At 47.0% G+C, this 20,568-nt stretch overlaps 1 protein-coding gene across 2 annotated transcripts in view; it reads right to left on the bottom strand.

The window, feature by feature from the left end:
* The window catches only part of LOC8033564 (serine/threonine-protein kinase MARK2), a 42,824-nt gene that overhangs the window by 10,363 nt on the left and 11,893 nt on the right, over window positions 1-20,568 (bottom strand). For both annotated transcript variants that reach the window (XM_040209623.3, XM_040209620.3), the window contains exons 2-4: window positions 3,727-3,847; window positions 1,953-2,104; window positions 66-251 (exon numbers count right to left, since the gene is read on the bottom strand). In XM_040209623.3, the coding sequence (XP_040065557.1) occupies window positions 66-251; window positions 1,953-2,104; window positions 3,727-3,847 (459 nt within the window). The remainder of the gene's footprint in view (window positions 1-65; window positions 252-1,952; window positions 2,105-3,726; window positions 3,848-20,568) is intronic.

Below are 20,568 nucleotides of genomic sequence, written 5' to 3' on the forward strand. Positions count from 1 at the left end.
GGAAGGCAATGGCGCCGCTTTCCCGGGATTCGGAGACTGCCGGTAAATGGACGAGCGGGACTCACCTCCGGCCCGTAGTAAGGTGTCCCCTTGACGATCTCGGGCGAGGCGTACAGGGGGGACCCGCAGAAGGTGCTGAGGAAATGCCGCTCGTCGTACACGTTGGACAGGCCGAAGTCTGCAATCTTGGCGTTGCCTTTCTCGTCGAGCAGGATGTTTTCCAGCTTCAAATCCCTGTGGCAGATCTTGTTCTGCAAGCAGGGGCAAGAGACCACCACATGCATTCAACACCACATGCTAAACAATAACGGAACCAGAACCCTTATCTCGTTTCCTTTATTTCGTTCATGGACGTTTTTCAAGTACTTGGGTTATTTAGATGTTTTCTGCAGATTGGAGAACACTACTCCAATCTCCTGCATGTTTAAAATAAGGCCCGATAAACGCCGATTCTTTGTGCGACACCAAAAATTGACAGCAATTGACAGATTTATGGCGAAAAAAAACTTAGGAGACGCTCAAGCTTCGCCTTTAAGAGTGGAACGCAATAGCATCATCAGGCCCCGTTCGCAAAACCTTCTCGTATAAACCCGCGCCTGTTCTTAAGTTGTCTAGTCAGTAGTAACGTCGCAGGGCTGCGACGTCGTGACCCAATTGACCCGCTAAATTTGGCGGGAAAAGTTTTCACTAAATTTAGCGAAAAATTCTCCCACCAAATTTAGCGAAAAATTTTCCCCATGACATCACAGCCACGTGCAACGTCACTCATGGCTGTGCACTTTGCATCATGGGATTTTATAGTCCCACTGACACCCGATTTTCTGCGACACAAGCTCCTAAACTCTACTGCGTTAATATACCCCCAAAAAAATACCCCCAAATTTGAAAAAAAAAAAAAAAATAAAGATTCCGAAAACACGGAACTTTAATTATGTGACACAGCACAAACATGACACGGCAAGTGCCGTATTTGTGGGCCTCCAATTTGGTCGGTTATAATCGTGCTCGAGGAGGAAAAAACACCAAACTATGATCAGTGACGGCCTAAGAAGTCACTAGACAGTGATACGTTAAGATTCACCAAGAATTCTCTAGCACGCGCTTGTTACCTGCTGCCGAGCTATGGCAATGTTGTCAAAGGCAGAAACCGTGCGCTGGAGGGGGAGCATCTATTGCATTCTTCACCTGTTGCCGACTAGGGTAGGTAGCTTTGGCGACCGATCGCTTGTTTGTGCCGCGTCGTGCTCTATGCAAACGGAACAAACGTTAATCAAAGGCACTAAGTAAGGGTACAAGCAAGATCCCGAAAAGGAAACCCCCTGCAAGCCTCGGAGCAACGGCTGGCATTTCGTTAAGAGACGTCACTTTTTGGGTCCCTGGGGTAGCTAAGTCTTTTCATAAAATGTTGGCTGGAGGTTCTTTTTCTGGTGGCAGCGCAGTTATGCCAGGTGCAATCCCGATAAAAAAAACTCCTGGCTTAGAAGTTTGTCAAGTGTAATAGCATTAGTATGTAGTTTTGCACTCTCTCTAGACTATAAATGCTTTTGGCTGGGAAATGGCTCCCAGATGGGGCTGGCACACACTATGGTTGGCAAGATGAAAAATTTAAAAGCTGCTAATTTCCCTAGTGGACTTGCATGCTCTAATTTTGTTCTTGATGTTTGCATGGGGAACAAAATTAGGCTCTCCGGATCTATAATAAGTATCAACATTTTGATGTTGAGCTCGGTGGGGTGGGAGGGGGGGGGGGGGGTGCACGGCATTGAAATAAGGCGAGTCGCCCCACTACGGTGCGATCAACATCAACACGATCGAGTAAGATCTGTGCGGAGTTCCGACTTAAAGCTGTCGCATTAAAACGTGCTTGTTAGCAGGCACCATCGTTTCCTGAACAGTGTGTTTTTCCACCGGCCACTGCCCAGCCAATCTGATGTGCAGGCGCTTCCGCTGACCTTGTGACAGTAGTAGACGGCCGACGCCACCTGGCGGAAGATCCTCCGGGCTTCGTCGGAGCTGAGTTCCTTGCGCTCGCTGACGTAGTCGTAGAGTTCGCCGCCGCTCGCATACTGCATTACCAGCACTATCTTGTCTTTGTTCTCGAACACTGCGAGAGAAAAGTCCAATCCATCAATCGGGGGAGCACAAAAGGAACGGTTGTCGACGTAAACGGTCTCGCGATGCGGGCAAGCGGAACAGATTGCGCAAGCGTGGCGTGCCCGGAGCCTGTATATGTAGGGTATGGAATTTACGGTTTTTATTTCCGCCTATTTATTCATATTTTTTTCGATTTCTAGCTAAAAAAACTTCTTTTTTTTTCGGTGTCTCTTTATAGACTATTCCAATAACCGTCTTCTGCATGCTGCCATCTTTGCCCTCTGGGTTGTGGAATACATTCCTAGCATGCACAGCGGCTCCCTTCTGTGCAGTGAGTCAGCATTTTTCGCCTGGGTGATATGTGTCGGAAAGGTGCACACTTATGAAAGTTCACCTTTTTCTTTTATGATACATGCAGTCTTTTACATCAATACATCAACTTGAGATTGTATACAGTCTTTTTTTTTCTTTCTTGCTCATCCTTTTGCTAACTTTGAGGAACACAAAGTCCAATTACAAATGAGAACAAACATTCGAGCCTCAAAAAACTGTTCATAGTTGAACCATCCCCAACCGTAACATAGAGCAATTCCGAAAATGGCCGACAACTCGATAATGAAGTTCATCATAAGGTCGCATGATAACACCCCCGGCCCGTTCTCGGTTTTATTAGTTTCAACCGAAATGTCATTTCCAAAAGAACACCAAGCCCCGGTTATTAAGGTGCCTCTTAGCTCAATCTACAAAGTAACTAATTGTAAGTACCTTCTAAGTTGACGTTGTTAGCTACAAGGTCATTAGCTAAATACTAGTTCCTAATCCTAAGTTACAATGAAATTTCATTGCATGCAGCTGTGACTTGGACACATTTTTGGAGCAACTTGTAAATTAGTTTAATTAGACTTTTCAAAACTACGGCGAAAAATCTACAAATTCGTTTTGATTTGCCATCAACGCCAGCACAGCACGCTTTAACTGACTCGGGCTGCACTGTAAATAGACTGCTGAATCAAAAACCAAAACGGAACTATGTCATTACCTTTTCGGTGTTAGAAGCTGAACCGCTGGCCAGCAATTGCTGCACGCCTCGACATCATGAATATACTAAATTTTTTAGCTGATTAATACCCGATTTCGATACCTTTTGCCAGCGAGTTCGTAGAGTTTGTAAAAATGTATTTGTAACACAATAGAGCACAATAACACAACAGCTGTTTTGGTCACCCCTGGGGCCCCCGAGGGTGATCATCAAAACAGCTGTTGGCACCCTCTCCTTTTCGTCCAATAAAATCTCTTGGTTTTTGCCATGTTGGGGGCACGTCACTCCACACTTCTGGCTTTGCCTCTGGTGGCCTCATGTCGCCTCCACAAGCTTCCTACCTCCATGGGTGGGATGAAGTAATAGGTATGGCACACACTTTTGAAAAGGGTCTATTGCATTTCAGCTCAAGCGGCTAAAACTGTAGTCTAGCTGCCTTTTAAAAGTAACATTGACAGCTCTGCTCAGCCATGATCACTGAACGTCTTGCTGGAAGCGTCTGCAGTGCTTCCGATCATTCTGACGTAACTGTGGCGGACAGTGATACTCCCTTAACCGCACGTGCGTCCCATGGAGGGCCCTGCCTGGCTCACCTTCGTATATGTGGATAATGTAAGGGTGTTGGATAGAGGACATTATCTGGATCTCCCTCCGGATCCGCAGGGAGTCCTGCTCTGTCTCGATCTTGGACTTCTTGATGGTCTTGATCGCCACCTGTGATGGGAACAGAGCAGTCCGGTTGGGTTGCGGCATGCGTGGCAAAACTGTTTTTGCTTGCAGACTTCCTAGCACAGTGCATTAGGTGCGCAAAGCAATTCCGACAGACTTGGTCAATCGGAGGAAAGAGAAAAGAACAGATTGTTTCAGATTGTGTAATTCTGAGTGATTTTGACAATAATCACCCTTAAATGCATAGCAGAAGTAGAAATAAAGAACAGACCATTAGCACCTGAATTGTTTCTGGTTTTACATATGAAAACCTGATTGCACCATATGGTGTGATGTTATTTTTATGTTTATTTGGCTAGGTTTTAGGGGCAAAATATATCATTGTTTAATCTATATATGCTGTAAATAAATTGGAGGCACTATCCCTTAGCAATGAGATATCAAAGAACAGATTTAGACAGAATCATACATTATCTCGAGGGTTGTACAAAAATAATTAGGCACTCTCTGGTGCAAAACGTATTGCTGGCTCAAATCTGTTTGAAAAATGCCAACTCTGAAAGCTCTGATTGCTAAAGTATGTCAGGAAGACTAGAATCATTATCAGTAAACTTTATCTTGTAGGGAGTGGGGCAGTAGAAACAAGCAGTAGAATGCATCAACTGGATCAGTCAAATTTTTTATCTTTAATACCCCATCTAAAAGCAAAATGTGAAAAGGTGCCAATATCGTATGGTCATGCTAATTAGTACCACAAGAAACAAAAATATTGAGGTGTTCTTTACATTTGTGACAATGCATTGCGATACAATTGTGTAATGCTGTAGCATAATTATTGTTCTCTCAAATACACATGACATCTATAGTCCGTTGCAACCTAAGAACGAAGGGCGAGGGTAAGACGGGCCGGGGAGGAGGAAGCAGACGGAACGCTGGAGAAGAGAGAGGGAAGCCTCCTTCTCTCTTTAGTGTTCTGTCTGCTTCCTCCTCCCCGGCCCATCTTACCCTCACCCTTTGTTCTTAGGTTGCAACGGAGTATAGACCTTTTCTGCAAGTGCGCCGCCATCTTGAATTGACGTCACTTCCAGTATGGGGGAAAACATTGTTTTGCGTTTGCCACGCCAATAGAAGGCATTTAGGATATAAGCGTAACCGCTATCTCATTTTGCCTCCCCTTTATTTTTTTACTATTTGCAGGATTATTTTTTCGTCGCCCATACCGGATACGCCTTTTAGAGTACACAGAAAAGGTCTATAGACCAGTTTCTGATCTGCTTGTGTGCCAACCACCTGAAAACAGACTATCAGAAAAAAAATTACATAAATACATTCTAACAAATAAAATGGAAAAAAAAATAAAATTGTTGTCAAAAAATAATTGAATCTGATGTGGCCACAATAAATAAAATATTCCACCAAAATACTTTTTAAAAAGTTACTTGAACAAAATTTGAAATATACTTATCGTGTTCAAGAATAGGCTAGGCTGAATATGATCCGCAATATCCGTAAATGACAATCGCACGTTTGTATTTGAGCCTGGACGGCTGTATTTTTCATTTAAACAGCCCACTCAAATGTTTTTTTGTTGTTTTTTTTTGTAATATAAACGGTTCACACAAGCGCTGTTGTGTTTGGCGACATGGGCAAGTAATAAAATCGGATGGTACCAGTGGTTTTCAGCTTCACATCTTCTTTTGATCGTGTTACGAATTACCAAACTTGATTGTGTGCCCCCCCCCCCCCCCCCAAAAAAAAAAAAAAAATTCTGGTTTTTGAATTGTGAAATTGAACCCCAGGCTCAGTTCCATACGAAAAGATCCCTCGCATTCTGAAGTGCTCGCCTAACGTAAACTCTCAGAATTTACAGAGGGGGCGGGGTTGGCGGGGGGGGGGGGGGGGGGAGGGGAAGGGGGCAAAGGAAAAGAGAAAGGGGGGTTCTTTTTTTTTTTATTTTTGCAGAAGCCGTTTGTTTACAAGCTCTCATGCACGCGAACATCAACGTCAGCAAACAACTCTGCTCTAAAATTTAAAAAAAAAAATAAAAAAAAAATAAAAGCTTTTTTTTTTGTAGTCTGCTAAGATAAAAAGTTAGATTTGGGAGAATATTAAATGATATTTCAATCAATCTTTATTTGCATAAGAACTCAAGTATGATTCGTTCGATGAAGTATCTTTGCTGTCCGGAAGAGTCGGATGTGCGCATCTTCGAATTAAAAATTCAGCGATCCTAGTGTTGAGCGCGCAATCGATGCGTGACATGTAAGATTCGCTGGACGGCCGCGGCCATCTTTTTATTCCGCGGAGGTCTGCCACAGCAAAAGGGGAGAGGGTTGGTTAGCCCCTTTCAGATCCCTCTCCTCTGTACCGGCTCCGTCGTCTGCTACACCAACGCTTTTGTCGAACCTAGCCGAACCCTGCCACGGTTGCGGCACAAAATAAAGAAATGGATCCGGTGACACTGCGAGACGTGAAGGTAAGTTACGACGAAATGATGCATTTACGCTGCCACAAACACGAGACGCCGCCACCAATGTACGACGTTCCGGCGGACGGCTGGCTGCCGGAGATGCAACGAGAAAGCGCGTGACCTACACCGGGGGTTCCCAAAATGCCCTGCCGTCGTAGCGCTGTACGTGTTGCAGGAACAGGCCTGTTCATTGCCTTTATGGTGCCGATGATGCACAATTCAAAGGGACGTAGCAGGCACACAATCGTCCGTCGGCGGTCCGGTCTGGCCGTTTGCAGCGGTCTTTATTAAAGTTAATTTGTCCGTACACAACCATCATCCATTCTTGGCATGATGGGAAGTGCTTATCGAAAAGGTTTTGGAGCGGAGAACGGGGAAGAAACGAGCTTCGAGAGAAAGTGACTTGAGGAAGTTACGGGGCATTAGGTCATACTCCCTCCTAGTATTTTTAACCTCCGTGAGTACGATCGGTAGGTGACGCGCACATCACGTGCGCGTGAGGTTGGTGAATCACCGGGGTCGTTTGCCAAGCAACTCTCTCGTCAATGCGCACGTGCCAAGTAGTCTGACGGGGCTGATACTGATTGATGCTGATGACACATCACGAACACGTGACTCGGGGACTTTGGGAGAGCGCGTGCTGGTTTCATATTTTTATGCACACCTGCTTTTGCCTTGATTGGTTATCTCGCTTTGAAGGGGGGAGGCCACACGAAGCGTCACGTGACGATGCATCACGGGAGACGTCACGCGAGGCAGTCAATTCTTATTGGCTGTCGCTTCGCTGCGTCGTAAATCGCTCGGACCAGTAGCCAATCGGGGCAGACATCGCGTATTTCTGCTCTCTTCGTCGCAGATCAGAGAAAAGGACCAGAGACTGGTATCGCCAAGTCAGAAATCAAAAACCCACAATAGGAATCCCAAGACACGGCCACTCGATCCCTCCCAAGAGATCGCTCAATTTCAGGCGCACGGCAGTCAGACTTTTCATTGCTATAATTAGTCTAGAAACATAATAAATATTTAAAAAAAATTAAAAAGCATCTTTTTTTAGACTAAAACCGTTTTTATGCACAAAATGATGGCCACCGCATTGTCTAAGTGTGTTGACATTGCAGTCGACGTACCCAATAATCGTTCCGACATTTTGGTGAAACATTGGATTAGATTTGGCTTCTACGGTTTTTTCGCTAAGAACTGATCATAAATTTAAGCTCTCGCCGAGAAGTGCGGCAAATTTATGTTGAGTCCGCACAAACAAGCGCACAAAAACGGTCCTATCCAACTGGTGTGTTTAGCGTCTATACGCTGCCCATGCATCAAAAGTCATCCCGCAGTGGTAACAAACGACGTCACAAAAGTCGGACTGTCACGCTGTCGGATGTCGCCCAATGCCGGCGAGAGGCAAGAGCGAATGGGAGTGCTGCTGTCGTCCTGGCAGCCGCAGAGCTTCAGTGGACTACCACTCTGGAGTGGAGAGCTACCAAAATGCATGGGAGAAGCTGGAACCAAATACTGGAACCCATAAGCCCCCTCCCCCCCTGCTACACCCCTGATCGCGAGGTCGTAGCCGGCAACAGCATGACACTTGTAGAGTCAACGAACAGAAATCGAGGGACCACTTTTTTCTTTTCTTTCGACGCGGTAAACACACCAATCGGGGACGCGTTCCAGGCACCACATAACAAGCATACACCTCATTTTTTGTTAAGTGTAATCGACTTCCCAGATCACAGCCCAAGCCCAGATCCAACGGGTCTCGATCGCGGAGGAGGTTCGGCACGTTTTCCGTCGACCAGGCGAAGAGGCGTTCATTTAGCGCCAACGACTTTGGGAGCCAGCCACCGAACCAGTTGTTTCGAAGAAACATTACTGACTTTCGGAATTAGAAGAAAAAATCAACTGATTTAAACCGTGATATAAATGAGACGGGTTTTACTGAGATAATTTTAATCAAACCTTTCCCGAATAAAAAAAAAATCATGAGAATATTTTTTTTTGTTTGTTTACCGTTTGTCCGTTATCTCATGCTTTCTACGCGCATTTGTTTTGTATATAAATCGAACCATCATCGAGTGAGCAAGATTTATATCGGGCGGAATACGAGCAAAAACCAGAACCTCTTCTGAGCAAATCGGAGCGTTTAGCTCTCTACCTTATTCGACTTCGTTTTTTAGTTAAAACAGAGAGTTTTACGGAACCGTTTTGCCACATCCGATACCAGTGGTTCTCAAATGGGGGTCCGCGGACCATTTGGGGTCCGCGAAGGCATTCTCTATAGGGTTCCGCGAAGCCCTGCCTCATCAGTCAAGCCTGGCAATAAAAGTTGTCGTTTTTTCAGATAGCGAAGAAACTTGCCAATTTTGAACCCTTCCTCTCCTCTTACCACGAACGGGGTCCTCCATCATCTCCGCCGATCCAAACATCGATGGTTGAGAACCACTGTGGTATACAATGGGCCCTCCGGTACGAACTGCGCATGCGCAGTTCGTACCGGGGGGGGCATCGTATTTTATCGGGTGTGCAAAAACGGTTCCCTAAATATTCTATTAATAGAGTTTAATAGAGATCGTTCGGATACCTCCCCCGATAACGATACCCAAAAACGATATGATGCAAGCGCGAAGCTGTTGGCATCGTCATTCATTGGTGTGATCTACTCATTAAAACTCTCTACTGTCCCATTACAAGCAGATCCAAAGACAGAAAGAAAAGTGATGTTGTATTGCAAGCAAATCGGAAGGCAAAAGAAAATGCCAACAAAGCTTTTTTCACCGACTAAAAATGTCAAGCTATTTTATTTCGTTTTTAGTGGCGGGGTTTACATCAATAAAAAGAAAATGCTAATTAAACTGTACTCTAAGGTTGCAGTAATCCTTTCTTCCGCAATGTTTTCAACGATGGGATGGACTGATCGTTCAATAGGCCGTGTTTAAAAACAGATACAGTAATAGAGAATCACTATTTTCTAAGTACCCAGATATAAACAAAATATCTTCACTGAAATAAATCTGATTCATTTTTTTAATTAGGCGTTTTATTTGCTTGTTTTTAATTTTGCTTGGAAGTGATAAGAGCAGTCACAGAATACAATGAAGCCAACCAAGGTACACACAAGATTCCCGTATCATTCGAATGCCTGTTACGCACGCAAAAGGTGCTCGACTTTAGACTGCCCCTTTTAAACTTGACGAACCATTCCTTTTTCGGTTTCCTCTCGTTACAATATTAATAAAAAAAAAAATACACCCTGTTCACCGTATTAGGTGCTGTGTTGCGGTAAAGAGCCGCAGTCGGCGCTTCAGTACTGGGATGGTGATCCCGAAGCTTCGGCACCTTAGCGCCGTAAGAGTTTCATGAGCGCGACGCCGCTTTCTAGCTATTATAACATAAGACCGCCAAGATCCCTTCATGAAATAAATACACTCCGTGAGACAGGTCTCGCCGCGTTGCCCAAATAGCCGACGAGTTAAAGAACCTGCGCCGACCGCTCGGTGTCTCCTACCCGCTACTATGTACCATACCGCCACGTCACACACACGATGATGATGATGATAGCTATAGACGCACCCCTCGTGGTTCGCGCACGCCGCCAAGCAAGCACGGAAGCGACGGATTACGGCATTCAGGCTGACACGCATACCTCGCTGCCGCACCCGGCAGCAGGGTGCATATTTCGGGGTCCACCCCGAGGGAAAGGGGGGCGGACATGCAATTTTGAAACGAGGTCTGCTGTACACGGGGTAAAGGCCGCGTCACGTGTCACTACCACACGTGACGTCTCCCCCGCCGTAATGAAGGAAGCGGTCTCTGATGTCGACCTCTAGACGCCTCCTCTCCCGAACCCCCCGCAGCTTTGGGGCACGACCGGCCCGAAATAGCCGCGGGCGCGAACCCAGAATGCGCCCAGAGGCGACAAGCTCCGGCTCGCGGAGCGCTGTGACGCAACGGACGTCGGGCTGACACCGCGTGTACACCCCGTTCCAAAAGGAAGTGCACGTGTTTCCGATGATGCATGGGATGCGTGGACAGACCCACACTGCCTTAAAGGGGCCCTGCAAGGACTTCTTTACTGGTTTTTAATTTGCACCGAACCTCAGCGCACTGAACGTATTGATAAAACTTTTCTCGAATCTCGCTTTATTCTAAAAGTTATAGGCAAAAGAAAATGAGAAAAACAAGCAACAAATAACCTCCTTCATGACGTCTTTGGTCAAATGACTAGTGGCCGTGAACTAGAGGAGGGGTAGTGAGCTCGGTGAGCGCTCGCGGCTGCCGCACTCCGTGTCGACCGCTCGAGGGGGCGCCACTAAAGCATATTCCGGATAGCTTGTATGAAGCGGGCAGCCAAGGCGGCTCGCATTCCATCTGCTGCGCGATTAAACGCTCATCCAGAATGACAGTTCATTGGCCACAAACGACAGCAAGCACGGGGTAAATATCAGTTCAGAGCAGGAGCCACTTCGCGCTGCCATACCGCCAAGCAGCCAAACCGCAAGACAAAGCTCGCCCGCGGACTAGACGTGTTTAAAAGTTGAAATATGTTTCTGGATCGTCCACGGTGACAAGACGCGAAGGATTTTATGAGTGACAGAGTTTGATTTATGTATGATACAAGCTTCTTTGTAAGCTAACACCGCACCCATTTGTCAATGTGTGCTGTCTATGATAATTTGTACGTTCCGATTAGGCACTACGTACGGACTATCCAAACAAAAGCGTTTATTTTTGAAAAAAAAATTTCTTTTGGGGGAAAGGGGGGACACAATTTGTATACATCCTGGACGTTACGTCAAGGAACCATTAAGCTGCAGGGCTGAGACGTGTTTCTTCCCTGCATGACGTAGGTCGTATACAAAAACTGTTGGCAGGTCTCTGCACACATACATGTATATGCGAGGGCTGGGTAATTGATCGATTAACCTACCGATTAATCGATTCATGCTTTAATCGCGATTAATGTTTTTTTTTTTTAACACCGGTTAATCGGTAAAGTTTTGACGTACAAAAAAAAAACAGTAAAAATTACGCGCTTTCACCACGCAGGCGTAGACGAGTATATATACACCTGTATGAAGGGCAAACTTTAGGACACATTTTAGCACGAAGTAAACTGTATACTGGCAAGATTTGCAACTCTAGCTGGGCAGTAGGAATGTTGCACGTGTGCCCGACACTTCAACGCCGTGCGAGTGTCCGTTCAGCGCAGCAGAGACTCTTGTGAACCATCAAAGGAAGTCGCTCTTGCAGTATAGAATATCAACGAACCTCTTTGTCTCATGCGGCTGAAGTAAGAATCTGTGAGTGTCTTTGCACTGTTCTGAACTAAGCATCAAGGTTGATTCATAATCAAAATTGTATATTGCTCCACTTATCACATATTCGGCAAAAAAAAAAAGTTTTCAAAATGTTATGCATGGAAATAAACGAGACCGATTAATCTATGAATTATTCGATTAAAGGGTGTCGAATAATCGAGCTAAAACTTTTAATCGACGCCCAGCCCTAGTGCTTAGAACATGCTTGAGTCCTGACCGGAGATGGTTTTGTCGTCGTTAGTGCAGTGAACGCCGTGTCTTTTGTATGGTGTATGAGCGGCTTTGCCACCTAACACCTGTAAACCCTCAAGGGTGCAAATCAGTTTGTCCCAAGGCCAACGCCCTAGGGGTGTTACCGCAACACCCTTAAAGGGGCACTGACACATCAAAATCATATTTTTTTTTTTTATTATTATCCGAAACGGTCGAAAACGATGCCGGGACATTACCCTCAAAATTTGAAATTTGGGAATTCAGTATTCGTGAAGTAAAAAAACAATTTCCAAATGCCGAATTCGAAGTTCCCGCGCGATCGGCGCCGGTGCCTTGACGTCAAAAATTGCGGAGACCTGAGAGTCCCCTTTCCTGTCACCACTCCCTGCTGTTGCCATGGCGACCCAAAGCGAGGAGGAAAGGAGCGAGCGCCGGCTAGCGCCGGCATTGCGGCGGACCGGTTTTGAGCGGTGTCGCCTGTTTTCCGTTGGAGGATACAAATCCAGGAGACGGCACCACAACGAACTCCCGATTTTTGGTATTTCAAAAAGAAGGGCCGTAGTGCGTTCGCAGTTGCGTTAAAAAAACATGTTTTAGGATTGCCGTCATTAAATGTTATAAAGATGCCGCCTACAAAGCTTCTAAATTTCCTGATTTTTGACGTCACCGATCAAAAGAAGCGAGGAGGCTCGAGGCGGGAAAATCAAACGCCAAAAATAAAAAGGCGCGCGTGCGCGCGGGAAATTTTTTTTTCGCGATGCGGTTTTTTTTGCGTGTCTATGGCTGCAACTTGCATCGTTTTAGACAATAAAAATAAATACGACCTTTGGGGTGTCAGTGCCCCTTTAAACTGGAGTGAACGCCGTGTCTTTTGTATGGTGTATGAGCGGTGTGTCTTTGCGGCTTCGCCACCCAAACACCTTTACACCATTAAAAGGCCCCTAAAAAGAAACAAAAATTAAACAGTCTGGTTAAAACACACCTGTCAACAAAAAAAAAAAAATCCGCAAAAAAAAAAAAAAAATAGAGCAATATTGACTGCGCGAGACGCGAGTTAGTCAGTAGTCACCTCCTGTCCACTTGTTTTCTCTCTCGGCATTTCGGCCGCGTGGAGGAGAAGTGGATCGGCTTCGCCTTCACGTTGAATTATCATCTCGTTGAGCGAATGACCATTCTGTGAAGTCATGGACTTCGCGCAGAATTTCAAATAAATCTCTCGCCTTCAATATTGCTCTAAATTTTTTTTTCGCGTAAAATTTATTTTTTGACACGCGTGTCCTAACTAAACTGTTAAAAAACAAAATTGCTTTTTTTTTCAGGGGCATTTTAAGGGTATGATCAGTTTGTCCTAAGGCCAACGCCCTAAGGGTGTTACAGCAACACCCTTAGTCTGGAGTGAACACCGTGTCTTTTGTATGGAGTATGAGCAGTGTGACGGGCTTTGCCGCCAAAACACCTTTACACCCTTAAGGGTGTAAACCAGTTTGTCCCGAGGCCAACGCCCTAAGGGTGTTACAGCAACACCCTTAGACTGCTAGTGGAGCACCCTAAAAATAAGACGTAGGCGATCTTCGACAGAGCCAACGACTCTTGATAAACACATTGTGTTGATGTCGTTGACCTTAATGTGACAGGGCCCTTTAGGGTATTTTCTTATAAGCAACAAGGTTACATGCAAGAAACAGTTCACCGCACGCAGTTCCGGCGCCCACCACACGCACACACACACACACACACACACACAAAAGCAAATACCGACAAAATAAATGACGGATAAGAAAGGAATCACGATTCTGTTGCTCTTTACTCGACAATTGAGACACTCCTCAGGCGACCACCTGAGTAATGTCCCTGTTCTCGCCCATACTTCAAGGAAAGTGTTTTATACCTATAGGCTATATCCAACTTTAAGGAATGTATATCCGGAAGAAAAGTATTGGTACAGGCGATACTCATTAGACATATAGTCGCCAAAGATGTTTAAAGCGGGTGTCAGTGCGGTGAACGCCGTTCAGAAATGAAAGGTGCTCGCATTTCCACTCTTCTTACACTTTTCAAAACCGAAGGGTGTTCTATGCAACAGCATCCTACTGTACGATTAAAAACGGGTGTATTACACGAAATAAGAGTGCCGAAATGGAGTAACTACGGGGGGAGTCTCCGGACACGTTTCACAGGCCTTGAGGGTGTCAAATTTCCAAGATGCCTAGGAAGTTACCTCGCGCTGGAAGGCGAGGGAAACAACCGAAAGCTCTTCTCCCTCCCCCTCTTCTCTCCAAACTCCCGGATAAAAAATTGTAATGCTCAATAAAAGCGCACCACTTTCCTGGCTTCACACAATGGGACATGGCGAAACAGGAGCAGTTCAATACAATCGCATATACTCGACGCCAACAATTTCGCACCAGACGTTGTCGAGGCTACAGCGCAGCTTCCACGGTGCTTCTGCTGCCCCGAAATGCCACGAGGGCACGTGGCTTCGCCAGTGCCGGCCTTAGAGCAGCAAGCGCCCTGGGCAAACTGCAGCCGTGGCGCCCCCCCTCCCCTCCCCTTATTTTCGCACCCAACAGCACGGCCAGTGACCCATGCGCGAATGGTCGCGATGTTTTTTGTTGTCAGTCGAGAACCATATCCTAAAAACAAACGACGTTCGTGAGTATTGAGAGTTTTGTCGGCACCAAATGGTTTAAAATACGTTTATTTCTCAGATTAACCAAATTTCAGCTGTGGGTCTCCCATAGCAAGCTAACATCTGATAGAAAGAGAAAACAAAAGCACAAATTAACCACGTCAAATACCCTAGAAATCAACCTTCCGAGCCTTCAACATCGCAAATTGGGCTACGGCTTACAAAATTCCCAGTGACGATAACCTGTCACCTTCCATGGTTGATCTTAGGTATGTCTTTATAAGCTTTAATTTTGAGAAACTCCTCTCAGCGGTGGCCACTGAATTAAAATTAACTGTTGGGCTAGTTGGTTACACACCTTTATTACAAAAGCGCTTGGCGCTTTTGTAATTAAGGTGGCCACTGACACAGGCAAAGTGAGGAGGATCCTCAATGACATAAGGGAAGTTGTCACGTAGATGGTTGTGCAGAATGAAGTGGAGGATGTCCTGGGATCACTGCATCCAGTGGGCAGCAGGCTGCATGGGTAGATCAGCTCTTCGCAGAGATCTGTACCGTCGATGTCTGCACTTTCTAGGTGTCTCAGTGCATGGTCAAGGCCTTGGCACAGTTAAAGAAGTTCCTTAGTTAGACCGATCTCACCATCCGTGGAACGCTTGGTGAGATCGGTCTATTGGCGCTTTTTACGTCGCAGTCGAGGGGCCGGTTTCATCACCCTGTCAACACCCATGCTCTCGGCAAGACCGATCGCAGTTGCCAGCGCAATTTCGTACCCGACTTCGGGATGACTGTCGATGTAATCGCTGCATGCTTTCAGCAGCTGGGTGGTTGCTACGTATAAGGTCCGTGGGCTGTCCTGCAAGAGTTCGAGCTTCATGTCAGACGCCAGGGTCTGCCTGCGGTGATTCCGCCACTCCTGCGCAACATTATACATTTAGCGGTTTTCGGGATTCTTGCGGCGTGTTTCTGAATTTTGAGTTGGCAACACTAATCGGCATTGCGAGTCCGGAGTCGTCACTGGTCGCTCACACACAAAAAAGAAAGAGCTGCGGACCCAAAGTTCTTTACACATATTTTTTTCAGTCGGGTTGGAGCCTCTGGGCACAGCGGCTCACCGGATGCCGAGAAGGCATTGGTTCGTTTATAGCCTACTTCCAGAGATTCCAGAGCGAGTGTTGCCCAAAGCGCAGCTCGAATCCAGGGAGAAATCGGGTTCAATTTACCCCCGGTCAGACCTCCAGAGCGAAGGCATGCTTCAGCTCAGAATAACTTGGCAAAGGGACGAAGCTTACATTTCCTGCGAGCCAATCAGAGCCTCTGAGCGAAGCACGTGATAACTAAGAGCAAAAATCCGTTTCAATAGTATTCTGCCACGTGACGTAGTTGGCCCTCAAAAATGAGGGCCAATGACGGTCCTTTTTTTTTTATTTTATGTTGGATTAAACCTGGTATAACGTCGGGTGGTGCAGGTAGAGAGAAACAGTTTATTTCCTTTTCTTTTAGCTCCCACTTAGAAATTGAGTATTTTGTCACGTGACTCGCTCCGACACACTGATTTGCTCGCCGATGAGCTTGGCGCCACCGTTTGGTAAGTATCGCTAAGAGTGCGGCATGCTGACTCCATCGCTTTTTGCGAGTCAGGGTTTGCTCCGCTCGTAATTTGAGAGCTGTGCGGAGGTGATCGCTTGCAGTTCATGATTCATTCACTGACGCTTTGTATCTCACGGAGGAGAGGTTCTCTATAGTAAAACATCCGCAGGTGGCTGTGAGTCGATGGACGCCAGTTATAACAATTGTTTATACTTGGCTTCAGCTTCGGTCCGAGCGTGGCCGTTGTTATGAGCCGAAGGTCCAATCAAAGAGCGCAAAACGTTCAACGTCATGGCGTTCTCCGCTCTTGATAGGACGAGCCGGCGGAGGAGCACGATCTGAAAGAGCGCGAACACGACTGGTCCTATCACCTGCGGAGAGTACGCCATGACGGTGTTCCTTTTTCGCCGTTAAATTCGCCCTTCGGCTCGTAACATCGGCCACGCTCGGACTTAAGCTGAAACAAAGTATAGTCGCTGGTTTTGCGGCCGAAATGCCAAAGAGCGAGCGCCATCAACTTTTTCTACATGTAGGGGGGAGGGGGGCGCCCTCAGCGAACCGATCGTGCGGTTTTTTTTTTTTTTACTCCCCTCGAGATACGCGGGTCCTGCATGAGCTGGCGGCCCTTTCGGCGCCCCCCTGTGAATGGCGCCCTGTGCGGCGGCACAGGTAGCCCACCCCAAAGGCCGGCCCTGGGCTTCGCCTTCCGTCTCATCCGCACACGCTCTCGTGCAAAGGAGCACCGCCGAAGCCATCTAAGTGCTAGCCTTGACAACGTCGCGCAAAATAATTAACGCCGAGTGTGGACTCGCTTCGAAATTACCATGTATACATTCGATGCAAATCGACAGATCGACGATGGTGTTTACCACCTTGAATCAATTTCACGCTTCAAGTACCCACAGCCATTGTTGCGCGAAGGCGCGGGACACGCGGCACGAGCGGCGCTGCGCTTCCCACAAGGGACGCACGAGGGCATGCGCCTCGTGCATTAGCACGTCACCATTTTCCTTTCTTTTGTGCGCCTCGTTTTTATTAGTAAACTGCTCCCCTTTCATAATTTTTTTTTTTTTTGTCGACAGGAATAAAACAATGAATTTGTAAACAGCGAGATTAGTATGGGGAACCAGCTGCGTGTTGCATTTGGTTGTTTTTCCCCCAAGAACTGTCGGAGAGACAGACGTTGGGTCCCGGTCAAGAGCGTTATTGCCGGCGCAACCCCAACCGATCTCCTACTCAACTACGGGAGTTTCCTTCGCACGCTCTCACGCCCGGTCCATAAATCTTCCGTTACAATCGATTGATTGGCATTCGTGTCTTCAGAAACTCAATCGACTTTTCGACCAACACCTTCGTTGGTTTCCCGAAGAACACTCCCTCGCATCATCCCTGCTCGTCGAAGCTCGATTATACATGGTGGCTCGCCGCGTCGACTGAGATGCCTCCTTTCTTTTAAACCGGAAGACCATTCGCGTATAGAGCTGCGTTGTGTCGAAAGGCTGGTGGGTTCGCACATGTCCGCTTGAGTGTGATCCGAGTGCACCGCGTTGAATGCCACCTTGTCGAGGATAAGGCCCGCGCTTGGCGTCATCGTTCGTGGATTGCCGACCCGCCCCCGAGCGGCAAACACGCTGCAGTTTGACGAGAGCCGCCGCAAAGCGACGGAAGACGCGCCTCCGCGTCTCCGCGTGCGAAAGTCGCGCTCGTTGCGAGACGCATGCGCGAAGATTGGTCGCAAGTGCGCATGCGCAGCGTTTTTGCGTGGCGAGAAGGAAAGCGGGCGGAAAGGCGGACACGTTCGCAGACGATCGACGCATTCGGCACCTCCCTCGCAGTTCGTACTGCAAATGCGGCTTCGTACACCAAGAGAACCCCGATCGACCAGTTGGAAAAGGAGAGCACACTGCTCTTTGACGGCTCCGACCTTGCTCGAAGGTCTGGCGGTACTACATCAAAGTTATGCATCATATATCTACGCGAAATGGTCGCTCCCCGGCGATAGAATAAAGAGTAAGTATAGATCGGAAGTGTTCCAATGCCAGTGTTCTCTCGTCGCAAATGGTTGGGAGCGAGCACAACGTGTTGGCCAACTGGCTGTCTGCAAACAAGCCTGCGTTTGTCCACACTGCGCGCCCGCAGAAAACAGATTCGCGTGAAATAAAGCGTCTGCGCTGGCACAGTGCAGAGAGCAGCGCAACGGGAGTGACGCTTTTATAACGGGCGGTAGCTTGCGCCACCCAGCCGAATAGATGGATGCTAACGGCTGTACCCTTTATAACGGGCGGTAGCTTGCGCCGCCTAGAAATTAAGAACCAAAAGTACAATTTATTTTTTTCGCCAATTTCTGCAATTTCGTAACTCTCATCAGGCGGTGTGGGATATCACCAGGATGACCTTTGGGGGATCGGGCAAAAAAAACTACCCCCTCCCCTCCCCCTCCTCCCTCCCTCCCTCCTCCTCTTCCTCTCACCCTCTCACCTCACCCCTCACCTCACCCTCACCCCCCTCCCTCCCTCCCCCTCCCCACTCCCCCCTCCCCCCTCTCCCTCCCCCTCCCCTCCCTCCCTCCCTCCCTTCCCTCCCCCCCCCCCCCCCACCCCCCCCGCCGAGGAAGTCGCCAATTTTCCTCTGGTCAAACCTTGTCGGCGTTACCCCGGCACCGGACCCACTGGGAGACAGGGTGGACACCTTGCGCTGGCGCAACGCGGGAGGGAGTCCCTATTTTCCTCTGTCTCGCCTGTCCCTGCAGCTGTGTCAGGTAGTTATACGTCATTCAATTCTCCCTAAACAATTTCCCACCAGTCTTCCAATCTCCTCTTCGTTATTAAAATGCACTTATCGTCCATTCTTCCATCACCAAATCGTCCAATGTTGCTTGTGCGCAGTCTAATATATTCTCTAATCCACCTATGTCCACGGTGCTCGGCCCATATTAACGCGGAAAACTATATACACAGCGACACAGCGTCGGGATTCGTAAACGTCAAGTAAACGCACGCAAAGTTAGAATTCTGGTTACCTTTCGGTACGCGAAGAAGCGTAGCCACTTCTCAAAGATCCCTTTTCTTTTTTCGTCTGCATTTTACGTGTTGTGGCCCCCGATATGATGAGAATGACAGAGAGCACGACGGAAGGCAAACGGCGCGTGCCGGAGGAGGCCAGTCGTCCGAAAGCTACGCCCAGACGTTCCTCATTCTGCCGGCGACTACAGGATAGACAGCGCGGAGCCAAGCTAAATTACGCGCCACGAAACAAGAAACAAATACGCCCGTCGCACTCAGCCAAATCCACTCGAACCCAGGTGGATCGCACATGCATGCCCGAACCACTTTTTTTTTTTTTTTTTTTTTCATTTACGCCGAGATTTTTCGTAGTGTTTTTTTCTGGTTGGACTCGGTCTGGGCGAGCGTCTATTAATATACTTCCCCACACCGACGTGCAGAGAACAAGGGGGAGGCAAAAAAAACCAACACAAAAAAAAACTGACAGCCAACGACAACGTTTGTACTCTTAAAACGCAACGAAGAAACTCGGCTCAAAGAGCAAACACAAAGTGCTTCAAAATGCGGCAAGTTAACACCGCTATAATATAGAGACGAAGGTGTGAAGATGGGGGAGTCGATGCATGATCAAAGGAATAAAAATAGCGCGAAAAATTAACTCGAGGACGAGTAGATGACGTTTGTGTCAGTGTAGTTAATTACCCTTCCTGATGGTTAGTATTCTTTTAATTGAATTGATTTCCGCCACATTGTGCCGAGGACACCGGACAAAAAGCCTCCATGAGGAGGCTCGACAGGGTCCGGTGCCCTTGTAGGTAGCATGGCATCGTTTATAAATGAAAGCAAAAGGACACAAGAATATCTATTTATAAACAAAGTAAGCGTACAGTGATTTTTTTTGTTACACGATGAATATCAACACCATATGTAATGAATCTGTTCAGCAGTTTAGGCAGGTTATAAACGAGGGATTATAATGCATAATTGGTGCGAAAATGAGGAACATTCTAGAACTCTGGCAACATTAAAGATTTGATAGAACGGATAAAAAAGCAATGAACTCTGCAGGTGAGAATAAATACGAAGACAACAAACGATAGTCATATACACGAGAGACTTTCATAACATTATGGAGTGAAAACAATGTTTCGGCATGAGTGTCATAGGGAACATTCGCAAAAAAACGCAGCATCTTTTTTTGTAGAATCATTAGTCTACTGATATTTGTTTTAGTGGTGGTGCCCCATACCAGGTGGTAGTAATTAATTTGCGAACTAAACAAAGCATGATAAACTTGAGTTTTAACATTCGTAGGCAATAGAGACCGACAGTGACAGATAATACCAACCACTTTTGCCAGTTTGTGCGCTAAGTATTCTATGTGATGATCCCACTGCATAAATTCTGAAAAAAATTACACCTATCGTTTTATGATAGCTTACCATTTCAATCTGACTGCTACCAATGGTTAGAGCATAACTATATTAATGAGTTTATTTACAGGTCTGAAAACAACAGCCTTCGATTTGGCAGCATCTACCTTC

This window comes from Ixodes scapularis, unplaced genomic scaffold (genome assembly GCF_016920785.2).
Source record: "Ixodes scapularis isolate PalLabHiFi unplaced genomic scaffold, ASM1692078v2 PGA_scaffold8__174_contigs__length_109621045, whole genome shotgun sequence".
NCBI classification, from domain to species: domain Eukaryota; kingdom Metazoa; phylum Arthropoda; class Arachnida; order Ixodida; family Ixodidae; genus Ixodes; species Ixodes scapularis.